Below are 23,392 nucleotides of genomic sequence, written 5' to 3' on the forward strand. Positions count from 1 at the left end.
CCCAATAGAGAATCTGTGGGATATTGTGAAGAGAACGTTGAGAGACTCAAGACCCAACACTCTGGATGAGCTAAAGGCCGCTATCGAAGCATCCTGGGCCTCCATAAGACCTCAGCAGTGCCACAGGCTGATTGCCTCCATGCCATGCCGCATTGAAGCAGTCATTTCTGCAAAAGGATTCCCGACAAAGTATTGAGTGCATAACTGTACATGATTATTTGAAGGTTGACGTTTTTTGTATTAAAAACACTTTTCTTTTATTGGTCGGATGAAATATGCTAATTTTGTGAGATAGGAATTTTGGGTTTTCATGAGCTGTATGCCAAAATCATCCGTATTAAGACAATAAAAGACCTGAAATATTTCAGTTAGTGTGCAATGAATCTAAATTATATGAATATTAAATTTTCATCATTACATTATGGAAAATAATGAACTTTATCACAATATGCTAATTTTTTGAGGACCCGTATGACTTTTTAATAATTTATTTGTGTTACTTCTGCAAATAAGTATTTGAACACCTGCCAATCAGCAAAAAGTCTGGCCCTCAAAGACCTGTTAGTCCACCTCCACTCCACTTATTATTCAAAATTAGAAGCACCTGTTTGAGGTCGTTAGCTGCATGAAGGCACCTGTCCACCCCACACAATCATTAAGACTCTTAACTACTGACATGGCAAAGACCAAAGAGCTGTCCCAAAGACAAAATTGTAGACCTGCACAAGGCTGGAAAGGATTATGGAGCAATTGCCAAGCAGATTGGTGAAACAAGATCAACTGTTGGAGCAATTATTAGAAAATAAAAGCTAAACATGACTGTCAATCTCTTCCGGACTGGGGCTCCATGCAAGATTTCACCTCGTGGCGCATCGATGATCCAAAGAAAGGTGAGGAATCAGCCCAGAACTACACGGGAGCTGATCAATGACCTGAAGAGAGCTGGCACCACTATTTCCAAGGTTACTGAGGGTAATACATTAAGACGTCATAGTTTAAAGTCATGCGTGGCACGAAAGTTCCCCTGCTTAAATCGGCACATGTCCAGGCCTGCCTTAAATTTTCCCATGACCATTTGGAAGATCCAGAGGAGTCATGGGAGAAAGTTCTGTGGTCAGATGAGACCAAAATAGAACTTTTTGGTCTTAATTCCACTCGCCATGTTTGGAGGACGAAAAATGATGAGTACCATCCCAAAAACACCATCCCTAATGAGAAGCATGGGGGTGGAAGCATTATGCTTTGGGAGTGATTTTCTGCACATGGGACTGCACTGTATTAAGGGGAGGATGACCAGGGCCATGTATTATGAGATTTTGGGGAACAACCTCCTTCCCTCAGTTAGAGCATTGAAGATGGGTCATGGCTGGATCTTCCAACATGACAATGACCCGAAGCACACAGCCAGGATAACCAAGGAGTGGTTCTGTAAGAAGCATATCAAGGTTCTGGAGTGGCCTAGCCAGTCTCCAGACCTAAACCCTTTAGAAAATCTTTGGAGGGAGTTCAAACTCCATGTTTCTCAGCGACAGCCCAGAAACCTGGCTGATCTGGAGAAGATTTGTGTGGAGGAATGGGCCAAACTCCCTGCTGCAGTTTGTGCAAACCTGGAGAAAAACTACAGAAAAGGTTGACCTCTGTAATTGCAAACAAAGCCTACTGTACCAAATATTAATATTGAATTTCACAGGTGTTCAAATACTTATTTGCAGCAGTAACACACAAAAAAAAAAAATCATACATTGTGATTTCTGGATTTTTGTTTTTAGATTATGTCTCTCACTGTGGACATGCACCTAAGATGAAAATTTCAGACCCCTCCATGATTTCTAAGTGGGAGAACTTACAAAGTCGCAGGGCGTTCAAATACTTATTTTCCTGACTGTGATTTCTTATGCCTCTTAATGCCAGTTTAGATTTCTACACATGCATGTGGCCCTAGAAAGAAAAGCTCAAAAACCACATGGAAATATTATAAAATGAAAGGCATGAAGAACTACAATTAAGTTTCCTGTTCTTTTCCTGCATGCAAATGTAGATGGAGTCAAAAATAAACTAAGCTGTAAAAATGTACATAAAAGCTTTTAATTGAACCTGAATTAGTATTTACACTCGGTAAACAAAATGTACTTTCAGAACGAAACACCCGGCATTTGTGTAAGGACAAACCCAATATCTATACTAACTCACAGGGTAAGAAAAAAAAAAAAAGGTCTGTCGACAGCCAAACATCTTCAAATAGTCACTCAGAAGGAAACTATTAGAGCAGGCAGGAAAGCTCCATCACAACATGACAATGGATGAATCCTCTCACAAAAAACCAGTCGCTCTAACAGTCTGTTCAGTTACTACACACACAGCCATAAAGCTCTCCTCCGCTGACAAACAGTACAAATGTAGAAACTTCTTCAAAAACATCTAAAGGCAGCTAGAACTAAGATGCGGATCAGGGGGAGGAGTCAAGGCTTGAGGGAAAAACGAGGAGAGACCAGAGGGAGGAATTAGTGGGCTTCATCCTCTGGACAGGAATGCCATGTCAGTCGCTCCTCATAAAAAGATATGACCACCTGAGGGCAGCGTGTGTTGGCCTCACGGGCCGGAACCAAATCTGCTTCATCCGATTCTTTCCTGAGAAAGCAAGGGTGAGAAAGAGGGGAAAAAACAACAACATTAAACATAGTCAATGGAGGAAAGTTCTGTTATTAAATTTAGAGACAGTCCTTTCTGTCTTACAGCAACAATTAAGGATTATTTTTCAAGGCCAGCGAGTAACCTTAGGAGAAAGCTGGATGCTTTTGATATTGGGCTCAAGTATTCAGTATTGGGTTTGTATTCGAGGTCAGATTATTTCACATCATTTGTTAACATAAACATTTTTTCATTTACATACAAGCAAAACAGAATTCTAATAAGCATTGGAGAAAAATAAACTTAAATAATTTGCATTTTATGACATTTAGGAAAAAAAAAAAAAAAAATTAACAACAGCAAGTAAATATAATTATACGCTGGCCAGCATGATTTGATGCTTCTGATTTAGCAATACACTAAGGGGCTATTTCACTATTTAGGAAATCTAGACCAGATTCAAGCCTGAACAGAACAATTCTGCACTGAAGAGTTTCAATTTGAAAGTTTAGGATCCATGATCCTTTTATATTTTATATGAAAGATTGTGATCCCTGTTTAAACCATAATAACTAGCCATGAAACCACATTACCACACAGTAAACTTCCAAGTAGATTCTAGAAAACTTCCCAGAATCATCAGCTGGCGAAGCAGCTACACGACACTGACACTTGTTCAATTTGAAATGCCTCATGGCAGGCGGCTCCATTTAGTAGCAGAAAGACAAAAAACGTGTGGCGGGGGGGGGGGGGGGGGGGGGGGGGGGGGGGGGGTTTGACGTGACTGACGCTGCTTCTCCGGAGCGTTTAGAGGGTGGAAAACAATTTATTCTGTTCTTAAAACCTAAAAGGTTGAAAAAAGGCATGCGACTGACCTCAAGTGATCTACAGGAACTTCCACATGTTTAGTTGTACAAATGTAACTGCAAGCAAGTCTTCCACTTCTTGACATAATTACATTGTTTGCTTAATTCTTAAATCTAGTTGTGTTTTGTATGTAGATATATGGTGCAACTTCCGGTTGCATAAATTTAGTCTTTGTTTGCTATGATCAGTTGACACTACACCAATTTTACACAAAGAAATTAATAGGTGGTGTAATGTAAAGTTGACACTCCTGATACATACTGAATATCAGTATGCAAGTATTAAACTTCATGTCCCTCATCATTCTTCCTCTGGCTGACCTGTTAAAACATTTTTTGCCCGTCAGCTTTGCCTTAATGTCTGATAAGGCAGAAATGTGTCACCAAATGCCTGAGGTAACACCCTGAGCTTCACTATCCCGTCCCATTACAAACATCTTGTGTTGTCAGAGGTTAACTCACCCTGGGTTACATTTCTGTGTACCCAAGCTATTTTACAGTGAGCTTCATGTTAAATATACTCTAAAAGACATTTAACTTTCTCCATCCAGACAATCAAACGTTATCTTTGCTTATGAAAAAAAAATGTACTTAAACAGAAAAAGTAGCTTACCATTTCATCAGGAACATCAACTCCCCGCTGCTATCTGTGGCACCAATGATTCTTTCTGGTTCGAGGTTTCTGGCAAACCCACGTGGCATCTCAGTCTACATAATGACAACACAACATGAACACGGGCAGGGACCTACCGAATACTCTTGCTACTCACACACCTTACAAAGAAAACAGTAAATGATCAATCTTTTAGACTGTTTAGCAATAAAAGCACCCTATTAAATTAAGACAGATGAACACCAAATCAGCTAGAGAGAAACAAGGGCATGTTTATCAACCAACCTCAACTTTCTTGGCAGAATCGGTTTCTGCCCCCTCTGTAGAGGCCTTTCTCTTCATAGCCACTGGCGCAGGCTTTTCCGTGATGTTTTTCTGTGATTCCAAAAAGGCAGAAATCAGCTCGGGGCAGTCCAGGTTCTCCTCAGGCTCCCAGGTGTTGTCGGCCCTAAGTGAGCAAAATTTTACAACTCAACTTTCTTGAACAGGTATCTAAAACACAAAATTAACGGCATGAATGCGAGGCAAAGAATGGCAGCACAGACATGCATTCTCAACGAGTGCATACAACACTACATGCAGCACAACCCCATACCAGGGAAGCACTTCCAGCACCGCTGGAGGAGGGGCAGGCGTCCTAGGGCAACTCACTCTGTAAATCCTTTCCACTTCAGATAAAACTCCACTTTCCCGTTGACGATGCGCTGGTCAATGACTTTCTCCACAACAAACTCCTCCGGCTCTTCCTGGGCCTGTGCTTCCTTCTTGCTTTTGGTGTTCTGCTTCTTGCCCATTGTGTGCTCTAAAAACAAGGAGATTAGCATCAAGCCGCATTTACTTACAAACAACGTGTTCATCGGTAGGCCTAAAAACCTACAATAGGCGCGAACAAATATAACCTAAATGTGGTTGTCAATGTAATAACTTCTTAGTATTGAAATAAACGTGCTAGCATCGCGTGTTAGCTCATTAGCCAGTCAAATGTTAATAGCATTACAAAGGTAAGCCTCCGTGCTAGCCTTGCTTAGCTACAAGTTCCCCGATGAACATTTACCTTTTCCTCATCATAAACTTTGATATTTAATCCAAGTGATACATATAAGCACCGCCAAAGTATGGCATAAATAGCAAGCAATAACGCGCCCAAAAACAAACAAAGGAGGAGGATGATGCCGTGTATCTGGGACCGGATACGTCTACCTTTAGCTAGTTGAACATATAACAAAAGAGATGCGAACGTTGCTGGGTAATAATAAACTCTTAAAGATTCATTGTTTGAGATGCAGCCAAACGTATGTCCGCTTTAGTGGAGCTACAAAGTAAACTAAGCATTTGTGAAGTTTGCAACATTTTTGAAGGTAAAAAAAGTTTGCGTACGCACCTCTAAACCAAAGCTGTCCTGTCGAGTTAACGCCTCACGCGGTCAGTAAACGAACCCTTAAGTTATAGCGCGAAAAGCTAGATGTAGTACTCTACGGCAACCCGGAAGGGAACGCGCTTCGCTTTGCAGCCCCTCCTTCAATGTTATCTCTTTTTGAAATGCGATATTTCCTTATATTCACCTTTTACAGTTTTGAGCTAAATTTCACATTCACATTTATTTATTTTTTGCATCAATAACTGCATATGTGAAACGTATGTATAGCAACAGGGTTTAAAACAAAAATAACTTTTATAGATTTTTGAAATACAGGTTTTGCCTCATGTCCTATGGGGTTGGCATTAAACGTAGAAAATATTTAACATTCCACATTTTGTTACGTTCCAGCTACGTCGTTCATTTTAATTGATTGGGATTTTATGTAGGATAAAGCATAACAAGCAGGTTACTGTCCTGCTAGATGAACCTCGTGTAAAGTTTGGTGCAGTCTTTAACAGGTTTTCTGTAAGGATTGCCTTGTATTTAGCTCCATTTATCTTCTGATCAGCTCTCACCAGCTTCCCTGTCTAAAAGAAAAGCATTCCCACAGCTAAAGAAAAACAACAGCAAGATGCCATCACCACTGTCATGTAGATGTGGAAAATTTGATTTTAGTGTCCTCTGATCCAAGTACCTTGTTTCACATATTTGCTGTATCCCTAACAAGGTTTGTGGCAAACTGCAAACAGGCTTTATTATGGCTATTTTCTTGCGGCTCTTCTATAAAAAAAAAAAAAAAACTGATTTGTGGCGTGTACAACTAATTGTTCTCCAGCCAACTGATTGTCCCACCTGAGCTATGGATCTCTGCAGCTCCTCCTGAGTTATCATGGATCACTTGGCTGCTTATCTGAATATTGGTCTCCTTGCCTGTCAGCTTAGGTTGACGGCCATATTTATATTTGAGCCATAATCGTCTCATTTTCAGATGATGGACTGAACAGTGCTGCATAAGATGTTCAGTGCTAGAGTTTTTGTGCTATAACTGCTTTAAGCGTCTCCTTAACGTTATCCCTGACCTGTGTGCTGTGTTCACAAATATTCCCAAACAAACCATTGAGGCCTTGGCAGAATAGCTGTGTTTATACCAAGATTAAATTAGACACAGGCAGACTTTATTCACTTGTTTAAAATTACTAACCACTGTATCGAGTCGGCTTGGTCATGACCAACACATCACTACTGTCTTTAGTTCATCCTGTGTCATAATGGAGCTGGTGGGGAACATGGACCACGGTACTCGAGACACCTGTTACAGAGCTCTTGTTTCAGATTACTGGTTAAAACAGCAATTAAAGATAACTAAGAAAACACAAAACCAGTTAAGCAAAGACAAGTCAAATAGGACAAAAGTGAAACTTAAGAAGTCTAAACCAAAAAAAAAAAAACAAAAAAAAAGGAGACAACTATAGAAAAACTTTAATTTAAAAACATATATTTAATCTCACATTTTGATGATTTTGTTGCGTTTCCTTCAGTTCTAGGTTTCTTAATCCTTTATAGGAAATGATAAAAGCCAAAACAGATCTCCATGCCAAGGGGCTGATTGGCTTAGCTATGGCTGCCTGCAGTGGTACGTTCCTGCATTTACAGATTGTAGGAAAACCTTTTTAAATGAGAAGATGCAAGATCCGAATTTGGGTTTGCATTGGCAATATTGTTGCAACACACAAAGAAAAAGGTCTTTCTGTACAGTTTGCAGATTCTCCCCATGCATGCATGTTAGGTTTATCAGTCGCTCTAGATTGCAGTTAAGCTTGTCCTGCCTTTCTTTGTTTTGATCGACTAGCAAGCTGTCCAGGGTATAGCTCAGCTATTGTCTAATAACTGCTGAAAAAAGGTACATTTAAAGCTTCAGTGGCATTTAGTATGGGAAATCTGCCATCGTTGTTGTGGTTCTTTAAAAGAGTTTGCGAAGAACAATCACACAATAGGTTTATTTTCCTTTTAATCACACATCAACGTATGTTCAACAATCACTCAAGTCAAATATTTCAGGAAAAACGATTTATAAAAAAAAAAAAAAGGAAACAAACAGCTAAATTTAAAACAATTCATCACATTAAGCACTCCAACTTGTTTCTGCCAGGAATGAATATCTTTCATGCATTAAATGGTAACCTCTCAGTTCTCTGATAATCTCAAAAGCAACGCCCATAATAAGAAGCAAATGAAGTTGGTCTGTTTAGGGACATGTAACCTTTCACCAATCGATTTATTGAAGTAGGGTTGTGTCCCGTACTTATTTAAAGGTCATTTTATTGCCTGTAGAAAAGACCAGGCAGGTAAGATTATTGTGACCAAGTGGAGCATCAATTAACAAAAGGACAATTTCTACATTAAAGTTGTATGGAGAAGTTTTCAGTGAAATGTTGAGGCATGTCTGCAGTTCATTCAGGGAGCAAGAGAGAGCAAGACTTACAGAAGATAGTAGGAAGGTTTAGCAGTACAGCAAAATTGATCTATTGTACCCATTTGAGCTTTCAACATGTCTGTCGTGGATCCTGAAATATTGTTCTCTTTTTTTGTAAAAGCGAATGACATTCTGTGAAGTTTTCTCTGCTCCTGATATAATAGATGACTATTTATGGCAATAGAGGGGTAGTTTGAATATCGTCTTATGTCGTCTATTCTTACAGTTGTCAAAGAGAAATTTGAATCAGCAACATTCTGTTATCAGCAGGTCCAAGTTAGCAAAAATTGGAGATCAAAAAGTTGTCCATAAAACTTTGATAGGTGCATCCCCCTAAGAACTATTTTCAAAATATTTAAAGAACATACATAAGATTTCAACCAATTTCTTGGATTTTCTTTTACCTTAGAGCAACATTGATATGGCTTTTTAAGGTAACAAAAGACCATTTAAATTTAGCCAAAAATGAACAGAAGCATAAGGTAGAATATATGCCAAAACATAAATTGTTTCAAATGAAGAGATTAAGTCTAGGTGCGCTCATGACCAATCGATGTAGAACTTCTATTTGTTCCAGTAACCTTTAAAACTCTTAATGGAAAACATGCATCTGAGGATCATTTTCCCTCAAAATAACCAAAATCACACTAAGGCCTCTTTAATCATTGGTCTGTTATACATCATCACAAAGATTGTAGACACAAACTATTTTATGTTTTCATTTCAACTCAAAAAGTTAACCTTTCTCTGATGTCTAAAATGTTGGAAAGAAACATTTGGTGGAGTTTTAACTTTCTTTTCAGTTACATTTTAAGTTATTAAAAAAGTCTCATGATGTATATAAGAACTTCAAGTTCAAGAACATCAAATCATTTATAAATACAATCTTTACCCTTCAATGTGACTAAATAGGCCAAGTACAGGGCAAACAGAACCACCAAGAACTGCTCTAACCAGTAACTGTCACACTTGGCAGTAAATGTCCTAATTCATATCTTAACAGGCACAAAGAGACTGATACCGTTTCCAGCAGCTAACCTGTTCCCTTAAACCCTGCATGCCTTGCCCATCTTTAATAAGCAAACAATTGTCCAGTGTTTAAGCTACTTTTTTCCCCATATGTACAAGATTTGTTTTTTTTATTAATTTATGTTTCGAGTCTCTTGTTTCTGCAGCTTCTGAAAAATTAGGCTCCCATTGCAACTTTTGCGGAAGTAAAACCCCAAAGCCAGGGTTAGTAAAGTTCAGCAACATCCAAAAAACCTAAAGCTTAAGTCTCAGCGAGCATCACTGCTTCTTTTCCTTCTTTCTCTTGTCTGTTTTTTTGCCAGCTGATGTGGTGACAGCCGGCTGTCTGATAGGCTGAACTGCAATCCTCCCGTTAGCCCCGCACTGCAGGGTGAACCTCTCAGGGTTCAGGGGCCGACCTGAAGCATCCCTCAGTCGAGACAGGACGTCCCGGGTCAGCTGCTTAAACTGGTGGGCCACAGCACCCATTGTCTTGGCTGTAAGCCGTTTCTCCCTCAGCAGTCTATCCCTCTGAGCTTGCAGCCTCTCCACTTCCTCCTCGAGCCCCGTGATGGCATCCAGCTTACGCTTGCGGCAGTTTTGTGCTGCAAGTTTGTTCTTGCCCCGCCTCCGGATGTCCCTCAGGAGAGTCACCTGTTCTGGGGAGAAGCTGTGGCTGTCAAGGACCTCCATGAACTCTTCCACGGGCATGTTGACAATCTGCAGGACAGAAAAGGGGATGAACATGGCACGGGCATGCATCTCGTCACGGCTCAGCTCCCGTTCTTCCAGGTGGGGTCCGGTGTCCTCCTCTGGCTCCTCGGTTTTACAGGGCAGACTTAAAGATGACCTGCTGAGAGGGGGAGACGAGTAGCTGTGGTCGTGCCACACACTCTCACTCAGGTCAACAGGTGGCCACATTGTGCTGTGGTCTATTATGCCTTTAGATGGTTTGAAGTCCACCTCGCTGCTGTAGCCTGTGGCTCCACCCTCTTCTTCACAGTACAAGCTGGAGGATGATGACATCTCAGAAGACCCTGAAGGAGAGAAGAGCAAATAACTGTGTTGGTACAAATTTTAGCAACATATTAGTAATCTAAAGACATTTGTTACGTTTTTTTATTAACCTGGAGACACTGGACATCCATAGCTGCTTTCCAAGGAGAGTCCTGAGTCGGAGTCCAAGTCCTCAAAGGCTCGAGAGTCTAAGCACTCAAGGTAGTTTAGCTGATTGTCAATTGTGTCCAGGCCCTCCAAACCCAGCTGATTGATTTGGTCAAACACTGCCTCATCCAGACAGTCACCCAGTGTGCCCTGTGATGTCATATTTCCAGTTAAATTACACACCGAGGCAAAGGGCAGAGCAGCGAGGCCCACGGCCATCCCTGGCAAAGAATCAGAGAGCGAGGAGTTTGTGGATTCCAGCCATAGAAGGGTTCTTTGCTGTTGACCGACCGTCCTGGACTCCGCTGATCCGGATGCTGGACCAAATGCTCCAACACTGGATGCCATGGCGTCATGCAAACTGACATCCTGGCTGATGGCGCTGCTGATGTCCGAGTCGAGCTCCAAGAGACGATCAGTAACAAGAGAGTCCAAAACCTGCACATAAAGCACATGATGCATTTTAAACTAGTGTTTTTCTAAACGGTCTGTTTACTTGTTTGTCTTCATGAAAGTCCAGAAAAATTACATCCAGATCCGAAACAGAGAGCAAATTGTTCCAGTTGCTATCAGTAGCAGGAGGAACTTGGTCCGGCTCAGACAGCGTGGTAATGCCTTCAAGCAGACTCTGAAAGGAAACAGACAGACATGAAAGACTGGAAAAAAATTTGTTCCACAAACATGGTATGTTTTGTTGCCATAATTGTAAAATTCCTTAAAATACACTGATTTTTCCAGTAAAGGAGCATAACTTCACAGCAAACATTTTGAAAAATTCAACTTTTAGATAAAATAAAAATAAAAAACACTGCTGCTTTTATTAGTAAAAGCAACTTTTAGCCAAAAAGACACCACTTATTATTCCTCTGTAACATTTCACAAGGTTGAAGCACACAGAGAGAGGGCTCTTAGAGAAGAAACAGGCCCACGGCATCACAGATCCTCCATCATACTAAACACTCTTTTCCACACACTCACCAGCACCAATGGGAGTGTTTGTGGCAGAAAAACATAATCTTGGTCTCATCTGACCAAATGGTGCTGTCCTAGTTAAACTATTGAGCAGGTTTTATCAAACTGTGCACATTTACATCTTTGATGGAAGGAGTGAAATTGATTTTTCCTGGTCTGCCTCTGAAACTAGTGGTTGGTTTGAGGACAGGATCAAATGTTTGTCATGAAAACAGTGTTATAGTGAGCCTCTGTTTTTTTTTTTATATTTCCCTTACCATCTTGGTCTCTCCTCTTGTTTGTCACAGTTCAAGTTGTTTTCAACATTTTAATTATTGTCATAATTGTAGGTATGGACACGTTTAGGCTTGTAGCTATTTTGTTTTCACTTCTTAAGATCAACAGTCACCGGCATTCTTCAGATGGCAGCTCCTCCTATCTACAACCTCTTAAACAGTGATTTAGATGCACCTTGGTCATAAAATTAAACCCCAGCAAAAAAGATTGCTAACCGGCAGTTCCCTGACATTTTGACAAAAGCAAATTACAAATTAAAATATGCTTCATTATTAATTATTTTCCTTTAGGAACTATTTTTGAGATCATGTTAAAAATTATTAATTCTTTATCTAAATGTACTTAAATGAATGTGGACTTTTAAATTGCCCACCTTTACCAGGGGAGCCAATACGTTTGGAGGTACTATACAATTCCTGAAAATGGTTTACAGTAGTGCTCTTGAGCTGATACGTTTTTATTCTGAATCATTACATTTCAGTTTTGGCTAATGTAGGCTGAAAATACTTTACTGAATATATTTATGCATTTACTCACAAAGTCTGTTTCAGAGCTGCTTGCAGACACCCAATGACTTCACCAGATGTCCTACTGCAGGATTCAGAGTCTTAGAACATACGTCCAGGCCATTTTAACAGGAAGTGATTAGAGTCTCCTCAGAGCAGATGAGTCAGGCAGGAAGCACAGGAGCAGCAGCAAAATATGACCTATTTTCCTAACTGGACCTGCATGGGCAGACTCCCACACCTATGTTACGAAGCCTTCTAAACATAATTAGTGCTCTTAGGAAAAAAATGGGAGAAGCTCATTTGCCAAAAGTGTTAAAAGGCCAAGTAGCTCCTGTTTATGAATCATGCTCAAACACTAATTTGTCTGACTAAAAGAAACTGGAACAACTGGGTAAACTGCAAGCTTCTCAAAAAGCACCTCTTCATTGGTTTTCCTGCCTTCACTTCCTCTGCAGCATTCTGGTGCAACTTAGGTTGTGTTTGGATGTGTTCTTTGTTGTTTGTTAAAGAAAAAAGAAAAATCACTGCAAACGAAATCATTCACACAACCACAACTCCCCCCCCTGAAAAAATGATACTTCATACCTCGTGTTCTAGTGTTGAACTGTCAGTCAGCTGAGTGAGCGGAACCGCTTCCTCCTCTTCTTTGATCTTAACTTCATCCTCCTGGTAGAGAGGGCAGAGGGAGATGCAGGGATCAGGACGGTGAAATTTGGGACTCACAACAGTTGGTATTTTGCATTAAGCCACCAGAGGTCACAGCATTTCCGGTTCACTGATCTAGTCTTAGACACAGCATGACGCAGTTCTTGAGTTATATAACACTTTGCTCATAACGGTGTGAAGGTCTGTATTAATAAGCAGTTGTAAAAGTTAAAAGCCAAGATGACCCGACACACCTCCAGTGATGTGGGGGACCAGCTGTCTCTCTCTCACACACACACACACACAACGGCTGTTTTTCATGCGCAGTAGGATTGGATGTAAAAGGATAGTGGTTACTGCTTTAATTTTGGCGTCCTTGCTAAAAGCAAACACAAACGCTCTCCATGCCCGTCTATTTCTGCCCTGCTCTGTCTGAACTTGCAGACTCTTTACTCGGTCACTTCTTAGGCTTCAAACAGATGTGCGAATGGAGACACTTGCTGATTGTAACACTTGAAAATCACAGCTGAAGCCTTTCCCTCAAACAGAAGAGTTACAAAAGAAAACAAAAAGTAATTTAAAAGAGCTTGGGAGGTAAAATCAGAAACGCATCAACACCACATTATGCATGTCGAAGGGAACACTATATAGCAGGGAGAATGTTCAAGTGTAGACTGCTGCTTTTGTAAGCAAACTGGATGTGGTCCTGATCCTCACTCCTTCACCTCTCAAGGTCCACAGCTGGTGGTTTAGTCTTGAGAAAGGTGATACAGCTACGCAATCTGCGACATCAACTGTTGCCAGGACATAAACACTTAGCAGCTGGTCCTACTAGGAAGCATGAGGAAAGCTTTGTTAATGGGGGGAGGAATTAAACATAAAGGTTGAGGTTTTTATTTTAAAATGAATGAGATGCATTAAGAAATCAGTTGATTGGCCCTAACTGGTGATCGGTCTTTTGGAAACAAAAAACAAAACAAAAAAAATCTGATCTGTTTTTACTTCATATTAAGCACTACCAAGTCACAATGGCAACTACAGGTCCTTCTCAAAATATTAGCATATTGTGATAAAGTTCATTATTTTCCATAATGTCATGATGAAAATTTAACATTAATATATTTTAGATTCATTGCACACTAACTGAAATATTTCAGGTCTTTTATTGTCTTAATACGGATGATTTTGGCATACAGCTCATGAAAACCCACAATTCCTATCTCACAAAATTAGCATATCATTAAAAGGGTCTCTAAACGAGCTATGAACCTAATCATCTGAATCAACGAGTTAACTCTAAACACCTGCAAAAGATTCCTGAGGCCTTTAAAACTCCCAGCCTGGTTCATCACTCAAAACCCCAATCATGGGTAAGACTGCCGACCTGACTGCTGTCCAGAAGGCCACTATTGACACCCTCAAGCAAGAGGGTAAGACACAGAAAGACATTTCTGAACGAATAGGCTGTTCCCAGAGTGCTGTATCAAGGCACCTCAGTGGGAAGTCTGTGGGAAGGAAAAGTGTGGCAGAAAACGCTGCACAACGAGAAGAGGTGACCGGACCCTGAGGAAGATTGTGGAGAAGGGCCGATTCCAGACCTTGGGGGACCTGCGGAAGCAGTGGACTGAGTTTGGAGTAGAAACATCCAGAGCCACCGTGCACAGGCGTGTGCAGGAAATGGGCTACAGGTGCCGCATTCCCCAGGTCAAGCCACTTTTGAACCAGAAACAGTGGCAGAAGCGCCTGACCTGGGCTACAGAGAAGCAGCACTGGACTGTTGCTCAGTGGTCCAAAGTACTTTTTAGGATGAAAGCAAATTCTGCATGTCATTCGGAAATCAAGGTGCCAGAGTCTGGAGGAAGACTGGGGAGAAGGAAATGCCAAAATGCCAGAAGTCCAGTGTCAAGTACCCACAGTCAGTGATGGTCTGGGGTGCCGTGTCAGCTGCTGGTGTTGGTCCACTGTGTTTTATCAAGGGCAGGGTCAATGCAGCTAGCTATCAGGAGATTTTGGAGCACTTCATGCTTCCATCTGCTGAAAAGCTTTATGGAGATGAACATTTCATTTTTCAGCACGACCTGGCACCTGCTCACAGTGCCAAAACCACTGGTAAATGGTTTACTGACCATGGTATCACTGTGCTCAATTGGCCTGCCAACTCTCCTGACCTGAACCCCATAGAGAATCTGTGGGATATTGTGAAGAGAACGTTGAGAGACTCAAGACCCAACACTCTGGATGAGCTAAAGGCCGCTATTGAAGCATCCTGGGCCTCCATAAGACCTCAGCAGTGCCACAGGCTGATTGCCTCCATGCCACGCCGCATTGAAGCAGTCATTTCTGCCAAAGGATTCCCGACCAAGTATTGAGTGCATAACTGTACATGATTATTTGAAGGTTGACGTTTTTTGTATTAAAAACACTTTTATTTTATTGGTCGGATGAAATATGCTAATTTTGTGAGATAGGAATTTTGGGTTTTCATGAGCTGTATGCCAAAATTATCCGTATTAAGACAATAAAAGACCTGAAATATTTCAGTTAGTGTGCAATGAATCTAAAATATATGAATGTTAAATTTTCATCATGACATTATGGAAAATAATTAACTTTATCACAATATGCTAATATTTTGAGAAGGACCTGTACACTCTTCAGCATGAAGGTTGTAACTGAGAGAAGATGACTACATGTCGAAGATGCAAGAGAGCCATACCATTAGCAGAAAACAGGAAGGCTAAATGGCGTAGAGGAAAGTTGATCTGTTTTATCCTATTGAACTTTAAAGTTCTGTCATTGAAGAAGTTGGGTTTGGAAATGTTGGCTGGCTTCTGAAAGTCTCCAAGTTAAGGAACTACAATCTTCCTGGCATACACACAGTGATTGTTTTAGTAATGCTAATTGCTAACATGAAATGTAGCTTAAAAATGTCAACTCTGTAAATATTTTGTGGTTTTAAAATATTTGTGTTAAACTGCTTTCTCACACCCAGTGTGACGTCACCACTTTTCCTAAAATGAATTGTTAATGTCCGCTCTGATAGGAAGGCTACAAGAAGCATTTTCAGTGCTGTTCTTTTATTTCTCTTGAGAAATCCAGATTGGTGAATTAGGAAAGTAAAAACAAGCCTTTTTATCTTTGTTGAGTTATTTAGAGGCCTGAAATTCAGGTTAAGGGTAAAAAGGTAGGTAGTAAGGACCGACAGGTGCAGGCGACAGTTTGCTGCATACTTCTGATGCCTGAATGTCATATTACCTACTTTAGGGTGTAACTAGACTAGACCAGTTACATGGATAAGAAAGGTTTCCAAGGAGGATTTATTATTTGCAAATCCCTTACTTAAATTAGACAAGCACAACTAAACTTTACAAGCTGTAACAAATATACAACACATAACTTCAGCTAAAATAAAAAACAAAAAAACAAGAATTGGGTGGAAAGTAGAAATTATACAAACCACCCCAAATATATGCATACAGCCCAGTTGTGTCCAGGTTTCAAACAAACGTTCTTCCTTATTCCAATGGTTTATCACATTATGTTGTTTTCTTCCTGGTTTACAATGAACCACAGCACAACTGGGTGGATATTCCCCTTATTGTGGCACTGGTTAGTCACAGCATAATCTTTAACACCCTTTGTTTGTTGTCAAGTACCCAACCTTTTTCAATCATGCTGGTGATTTGTAACAGTTTCCTCCAACCGAATAAGCCATGATTATACTCACACTCAGGAAGGCTCCAGCACCACAAGGCCCCTGTGCCAGCTCAGAGTTAGGCTGGCAGGGTACGTCTTGGCCTCTGACAGGCAGGTGCTCGTTGGCCTCTCCAGCTTCATTCTCGGTGCTTTCTAGCCCTGCGCTGGTGTCAGGGTTGTTGCTGGTCGAAGGCCCTGTGGATGAAACTTGGTGAACCAGCCACGCGTTCAGCTGCGTGTGGAACCGCGGCGAGCCGAGGGTCCTCACCTCATCAAGCAGGCGACGGCTGGCGAAGAAATAGTCCAGCTCGGGGCATTTTGGATGCACCCCGTATCCGTCAAGCGTGTCTCTTAAAACGTGAAAGGGTGTCTGAGTGTAGGCTGAGCTAGGACCCAAGTTAATCTCAGCCAGGGGCGAATAGTAGCCGGTTAGGTAGCTGTCGATGTCTACTCGAACTCCAACTAAACTGAGAAAGATTGTCAACTGAATAAGGCCTTCTGTAAAGTATTTTTTCTGCATTTTCTAAAAAAAAAAAAAAAAAAAAAGAAAATCCCAGAATACGGGTGACTGTGAAATCCTGACCCGACAGTTCCTCTTTCCCGAGCGGACAAAAGGGAAAAAGCTAACAAAAGAGCACGCCTTCCCCTGTCAGACAAAGAGGTCCGCCTGTACCGGTGATCTCGTCTAAGCTAGCTGTTAGCGGTTAGCTTCAAGCCTTATACTGGCTAAAAGAAACGTCATTAACATGACATACTACACGCGTACTCCTTCAATACGTTACAGTGAATACGTTTCTTCCGGACAAGTCCAAACTATCACAGTATCTAATTGGTTTGGACTAAAGTGAAAATGAAACATGTAAATAGCTCCAATGCTGTCACAATAAACTCCTGCAACTCTTTTCGTAATTTGCATAGCTACACGCCGATTGGACGAGAGCTTTAGCCATAGCAGACAGTAATTGGTCAATCCAACTGTCCATAAATTCTGGCCAATTAGAGCAAGGAAAAGTTGTCTACTTGAAGCAGAGCAAACTGAATCTATTATCATCCAGGTTATTTAGATTATTAACAAAGCGGGGCAAACTCTGACTTTGATAATATACAAATTAGCTTTTAATAAGTTAAAGTGCTAAGATTCATTACTGCATTGATACTCAGGGATTCAAATGAGGATTTTGTAATTTCCCATACATTTGTGCTTTGACCTACCTTTTTGACCTATTTCAGACTCCCAGTTATGCACCTCCATAAACTGACAGAACACTTAAAACATAAATGAAAACAGAATTCCTTTACAAAGTTTGACTAAAGCAATAAATGTCCTATACTACAGTGCTGTGCAAGGGTATATGCCCCCTTACAGATTACTTAAACAAACTATGTTTTAACTCCTCAATTAAACTTTAACACGCACAAATATAACCTGAGTCAATATAGAAAGCAGTTTTCAAATAACTATTTTACCTATTAAGATAAAATAAATGTTTAAACTAACCTAGCCCTATGTGAGAAGTAAGTACATATGTAAAAGTGTTCATTTAAGTGTGACAAAAAGCAAAAAGAAAAGCAATCTGTAAAGAAGTAAAGAGTTTTTTGTTGTTGTTTTTTTTTTACAGTACTCTGTATAATAATATGGCACTATTAAGTTTTTTTTTTTTTTTCACTCATGCATTTTCTTATAAAACGTGTTACATGGGGCTGCACAGTAGCACAGCTGGTAGCACTGCTGCCTTGCAGCAAGAAAGTCCTGGGAAGACTCCCAACTGGGGGTCTTTATGCATGGAGTTTGCATGTTCTCCCCGTGCATGCGTGGGTTCTCTCCAGGTACTCCAGCTTCCTCCCACAGTCCAAAGACATGTCTGTTAGGTTAATTGGTCTCTCTAAATCACCCTTAGGTGTATGAATGAGTGTGTGCATGGTTGTATATGTGTTGCCCTGCGATGGACTGGCGACCTGTCCAGGGTGTACCCTGCCTCTTGCCCATAGACTGCTGGAGATAGACACCAGCTTCCCCGCGACCCACTATGGAAGAAGTGGTAGAAAATGACTGACTGACGTGTTACATGGCATGAAGCTGGTTTAAACAGCTTGTTTGATAATATACTAAAAACATTAAAAAAGAGCAATATTTTAGTGTCATGTTGCCAAATAGATTTCTAACATTAAAACCAAATTTGCATGATCTTTATATCAGCAAACTATCAATGAGAGAAGGATGTTGGCACAAAATAATCCTAAACTAATAATAGAAGTGAAACAGTTTGTTTCATTTCAGCCCAATGAAGTTATTTACAAAATGTGGTCTATATAATCTTTAATAAATCATTTATTGCATTGCCGTTATTGTAGATATTATTTTTGTGCTTGCTCTCTGTTTCTTTTTATTGAAGGTGTCCCTGTCACAGCACTTCCATGTTTTGTTGTGTGTCCTTCTGTATGAGACATTGACAAATCTATTGCTGCCATGAATTTGTGCACTTGAGTTATTTTTCTTTTCCATGGAAAGTACACCTGGCATTTTACTTCTGTGTTTAGCTGTGTTGTTTTCCTGGATGGAGTCAATGGCAAGGATATCACTGCCATGACCTATGTGTCCTTTCTTTAGATTTTACTGCTGTAAAGAGGACTCCCAACCCAGTTCTGCTGTATTTACCTATGTTTCTCTTCAAAGCCACTGATGGAGTTATTAACTTTACTCTTTATATGTCTCTTCCATAGAAAGTAGTCCTGGGGCAGTGCTTTTGTTTCCTTGTCGCTTTTCTGGACAAAGCCTTTGACTAAGGTATTGCTGCCACTTACTGTGTATGTTACACTGCCTGGCCAAAAAAAAGTCACCACCAAAAAAAAAAAAAAAGGTCACACACTCTAATATTTTGTTGGACCGCCTTTGGCTTTGATTATGGTAAACATTCGCTGAGGCATTGTTTCGATAAGCTTCTGTAATGTCACTAGATTTATTTCCACCAGGCGTTGCATTAATTTTTCACCAAGATCTTGCATTGATGATGGTAGAGTCTGACCGCTGCGCAAAGCCTTCTCCAGAAAATCCCAAAGATTCTCAATGGGGTTAAGGTCTAGACTCTGTGGAGGCCAATCCATGTGTGAGAATGATGTCTCATGCTCCACTCTTTCACAATTCGAGCCCGATGAATCCTGGCATTTTCATCTTGGAATATGCCCGCGCCATCAGGGAAGGAAGAGTCCATTGATGGAATAACCTGGTTATTCAGTATATTCAGGTAGTCAGCTGACCTCATTCTTTGAACACATACTGTTGCTCAACCCAGACCTGAGCAACTGCAGCAACCCCAGATCATAGCACTGACCGCACAGACTTGTACAGTAGGCACTAGGCATGATGGGTGCATCGCTTCACCCTCCTCTCTTCTTACCCTGATGCACCCATCACTCTGGGACAGGATAAATCTGGACTCATCAGACCTTATGACCTTTTTCCATTGCTCCAGAGTCCAATCTTTATGCTCTCTAGCAAACTGAAGCCTTTTTTCCCAGTTAGCCTCACAGATTAGTGGTTTTCTTAAGGCTACACAGCTGTTCAGTCCCAATCCCTTGAGTTCCCTTCACAATGTGCATCTGGAAATGTTCTTACTTTCACTATTAAACATACAGGTCCTTCTCAAAATATTAGCATATTGTGATAAAGTTAATTATTTTCCATAATGTAATGATGAAAATTTAACATTCATATATTTTAGATTCATTGCACACTAACTGAAATATTTCAGGTCTTTTATTGTCTTAATACGGATGATTTTGGCATACAGCTCATGAAAACCCAAATTCCTATCTCACAAAATTAGCATATCATTAAAAGGGTCTCTAAACGAGCTATGAACCTAATCATCTGAATCAACGAGTTAACTCTAAACACCTGCAAAAGATTCCTGAGGCCTTTAAAACTCCCAGCCTGGTTCATCACTCAAAACCCCAATCATGGGTAAGACTGCCGACCTGACTGCTGTCCAGAAGGCCACTATTGACACCCTCAAGCAAGAGGGTAAGACACAGAAAGAAATTTCTGAACGAATAGGCTGTTCCCAGAGTGCTGTATCAAGGCACCTCAGTGGGAAGTCTGTGGGAAGGAAAAAGTGTGGCAGAAAACGCTGCACAACGAGAAGAGGTGACCGGACCCTGAGGAAGATTGTGGAGAAGGGCCGATTCCAGACCTTGGGGGACCTGCGGAAGCAGTGGACTGAGTCTGGAGTAGAAACATCCAGAGCCACCGTGCACAGGCGTGTGCAGGAAATGGGCTACAGGTGCCGCATTCACCAGTCCTGGGCTACAGAGAAGCAGCACTGGACTGTTGCTCAGTGGTCCAAAGTACTTTTTTCGGATGAAAGCAAATTCTGCATGTCATTCAGAAATCAAGGTGCCAGAGTCTGGAGGAAGACTGTGGAGAAGGAAATGCCAAAATGCCAGAAGTCCAGTGTCAAGTACCCACAGTCAGTGATGGTCTGGGGTGCCGTGTCAGCTGCTGGTGTTGGTCCACTGTGTTTTATCAAGGGCAGGGTCAATGCAGCTAGCTATCAGGAGATTTTGGAGCACTTCATGCTTCCATCTGCTGAAAAGCTTTATGGAGATGAACATTTTATTTTTCAGCACGACCTGGCACCTGCTCACAGTGCCAAAACCACTGGTAAATGGTTTACTGACCATGGTATCACTGTGCTCAATTGGCCTGCCAACTCTCCTGACCTGAACCCCATAGAGAATCTGTGGGATATTGTGAAGAGAACATTGAGAGACTCAAGACCCAACACTCTGGATGAGCTAAAGGCCGCTATCGAAGCATCCTGGGTCTCCATAAGACCTCAGCAGTGCCACAGGCTGATTGCCTCCATGCCACGCCGCATTGAAGCAGTCATTTCTGCCAAAGGATTCCCGACCAAGTATTGAGTGCATAACTGTACATGATTATTTGAAGGTTGACGTTTTTTGTATTAAAAACACTTTTCTTTTTTTGGTCGGATGAAATATGCTAATTTTGTGAGATAGGAATTTTGGGTTTTCATGAGCTGTACGCCACAATCATCCGTATTAAGACAATAAAAGACCTGAAATATTTCAGTTAGTGTGCAATGAATCTAAAATATATGAATGTTAAATTTTCATCATGACATTATGGAAAATAATGAACTTTATCACAATATGCTAATATTTTGAGAAGGACCTGTAAACTGGAGTTCTACTGTTGTTTTTCTTTGATTTGATTTCACCAAATGTTTAAGTGATGCCCGATCAATCATTCAGGATTATTTTCTGGCCACATTTCTTCCTCGAAGACGATGTGTTCCCACTATCCTTCCAGTTTTTAATAATGCGTTGGACAGTTCTTAACCCAATTTTGGTAGCTTCTGCAATCTCCTTAGATGTTTTCTCTGCTTGATGCATGCCAATGATTTGACCCTTCTGAAACAGACTGACATCTTTTCTACGACCACAGGATGTGTCTTTCGACATGGTTGTTTAAGAAATGAGAAGCAATTCATTGCACCAGTTGGGGTTAAATAACTTGTTGACAGCTGAACCCTAATCGTCCATGCAGTAATTATCCATGCAGTAATTATCCAAAGAGAGGCTCGTACCTATTTGCTTAGTTAAATACAGGTGGTGCCTTTTTTTTTGGTCAGGCAGTGTATCTCTTTATTTTTCTTTTTTTTTTAACTTTCCATAGATGGTGCACCTGACCCAGTGTTTCTGTGCTTAGCTGGGCATCTTTCCCAGACAAAGTTATTGAAATAGCGACTGGTGCCATTAACGTCCTGACTCAGTGCTTCTGTGTGATGGTTCAGGATGAGGGATTGCTGCAAAGTCAAGAATTTAATTAAAGCTGGACTTCTTTAGACAATTTGACATTAAATGAGCTGAAATTGATTTTATTGTGTATTAGGAAAGAAATGAACTGTATGTAATTGGATTTGAATCATAGTTTATGATTTGATTGTATCTCAATGATACATTGATTTGAATTAAATTTAGACCAAACTGGATTATATATAGTTGAATCTGAACTGACCAGTCAGTCTTGCAGAATGCCTTGACATGATGTTGGCTTTAAATGATGTTATGCTCACATAAAATAAATATTGACTCTTACTGCTTTGTTTACATTTTGGCTTGCAGCTGTATGCTTAAAAATGTGTTTTAATACCAATCTTAAATTCCTGGATATAGTTTATTCCACTTAATTGTATATTTTTACTGCCTTTTTATGTAACTGCTTGTTCAGAACTGAAAAAGACTTTTTGATGTCAGTTGCCTTCTGTTTAAGCACTAAGGATTGTCATGTCCTGGATGAATAAGAATCTTAACCAGCGTTTACAGAAAGACTTTTCTTGGTCTTAAAATCGTGAAACAAAGTAATTACAACTTGTTAGTATTTTGTTGTGGTTTATTTTGCTAGACCATATGAGGAAAATTGGGGATCTTTTTAAATCCACACAGTGCTATTTTGAGTGAAAATCATAAAAATGAAAAATGTTTATGGTGTCAATATTTTTCTAGGATTTTCTTGACTGCACGCATTACTGAAAATTGAAATAGGTTAAAGACATAAAATAGTCTTTAGACGTCAAATCTTTATTAAGTTTGGATTATTAGACTGTGTACAGAGAGCATAGTGTAGTTCTCAATATTTTTGAACAAGGATGGACTCTAATGTCCACCATCCATATCGGATAGCATCAGTGAATGTTTTGAAAATATAGTTTCCATGTGTCTAGCAGAGTTTTGAGTTTTGTGTAATCAAGGACAAAGTTCACCGAAACTTTAGTGGTAGTTGGAAGTTATCCTAGGTAGAAGCCCTAATGCCGATGTCAAGTTTAATTTATCCACAATTTTTCTTAGTAAGACCTTTGTATAGACTGGAGTACAGTTATTTCTCAAGATTCTTAATCAAGGGCATATACAGTGACACTAAGAATAAACAATGCATAAAAAGTGCTATTCTTTTCAGTCTCTGTCTCGTTTGTTTTTCAAACTCCTTTATCTGAAGTCCGTCCGTCCCTCTGATTGTTGCGAACAAATCAAACATCAACCATTAACGTTAAAAAAGGACCAATGACATTTAGGCAGTAAGAGGAGAGTTGATAAAGCAGTACTTGATACAGTCAGGGTCTTTGGACAGAAAAACATTTGCAGACACTGTTATCCAAGGCC

General features: G+C 40.4%; 2 protein-coding genes across 3 annotated transcripts; both read right to left on the bottom strand.

Moving 5' to 3' along the window:
* Positions 1-2,063: 2,063 nt before the first annotated feature.
* cbx3a (chromobox homolog 3a (HP1 gamma homolog, Drosophila)) lies at positions 2,064-5,620 on the bottom strand. 2 transcript variants are annotated; one of them, XM_047384086.1, is made up of 5 exons: positions 5,489-5,620; positions 4,759-4,909; positions 4,393-4,555; positions 4,108-4,202; positions 2,064-2,628 (listed from the first exon to the last, which is right to left on the bottom strand). In XM_047384086.1, exons 2-5 carry the CDS (start codon positions 4,899-4,901, stop codon positions 2,502-2,504), a joined length of 528 nt encoding a protein of 175 aa, XP_047240042.1. In that variant the 5' UTR covers positions 4,902-4,909; positions 5,489-5,620; the 3' UTR covers positions 2,064-2,501. The 2 variants fall into 2 exon arrangements, with proteins under 2 accessions (XP_047240042.1, XP_047240041.1); XM_047384085.1 differs by lacking the exon at positions 5,489-5,620 and adding an exon at positions 5,162-5,317.
* Positions 5,621-7,458: 1,838 nt separating this feature from the next.
* nfe2l3 (nfe2 like bZIP transcription factor 3) lies at positions 7,459-17,121 on the bottom strand. Its single transcript, XM_047384402.1, has 5 exons — positions 16,242-17,121; positions 12,455-12,535; positions 10,642-10,740; positions 10,076-10,550; positions 7,459-9,985 (listed from the first exon to the last, which is right to left on the bottom strand). Exons 1-5 carry the CDS (start codon positions 16,728-16,730, stop codon positions 9,228-9,230), a joined length of 1,902 nt encoding a protein of 633 aa, XP_047240358.1. The 5' UTR covers positions 16,731-17,121; the 3' UTR covers positions 7,459-9,227.
* Between the last annotated feature and the right edge of the window lie 6,271 nt (positions 17,122-23,392).

Source organism: Girardinichthys multiradiatus, chromosome 13 (genome assembly GCF_021462225.1).
Source record: "Girardinichthys multiradiatus isolate DD_20200921_A chromosome 13, DD_fGirMul_XY1, whole genome shotgun sequence".
Taxonomy (NCBI): Eukaryota; Metazoa; Chordata; class Actinopteri; order Cyprinodontiformes; family Goodeidae; genus Girardinichthys; species Girardinichthys multiradiatus.

Excerpts from the sequence above, each read along its gene's own strand:
- nfe2l3 (XM_047384402.1), bottom strand. The coding sequence starts at position 16,730 with ATGCAGAAAAAATACTTTACAGAAGGCCTTATTCAGTTGACAATCTTT. Across the intron at positions 10,551-10,641 it reads TCTCTGTTTCGGATCTGGAT|GTTTTGGACTCTCTTGTTAC; the intron begins GTAATTTTTCTG and ends CTTTATGTGCAG. Across the intron at positions 9,986-10,075 it reads TGGATGTCCAGTGTCTCCAG|GGTCTTCTGAGATGTCATCA; the intron begins GTTAATAAAAAA and ends TCTCTCCTTCAG.
- cbx3a (XM_047384086.1), bottom strand. The coding sequence starts at position 4,901 with ATGGGCAAGAAGCAGAACACCAAAAGCAAGAAGGAAGCACAGGCCCAG. Across the intron at positions 4,556-4,758 it reads AAGTGGAAAGGATTTACAGA|GGCCGACAACACCTGGGAGC; the intron begins GTGAGTTGCCCT and ends TTGCTCACTTAG. Across the intron at positions 4,203-4,392 it reads ATTCTGCCAAGAAAGTTGAG|ACTGAGATGCCACGTGGGTT; the intron begins GTTGGTTGATAA and ends GTCATTATGTAG.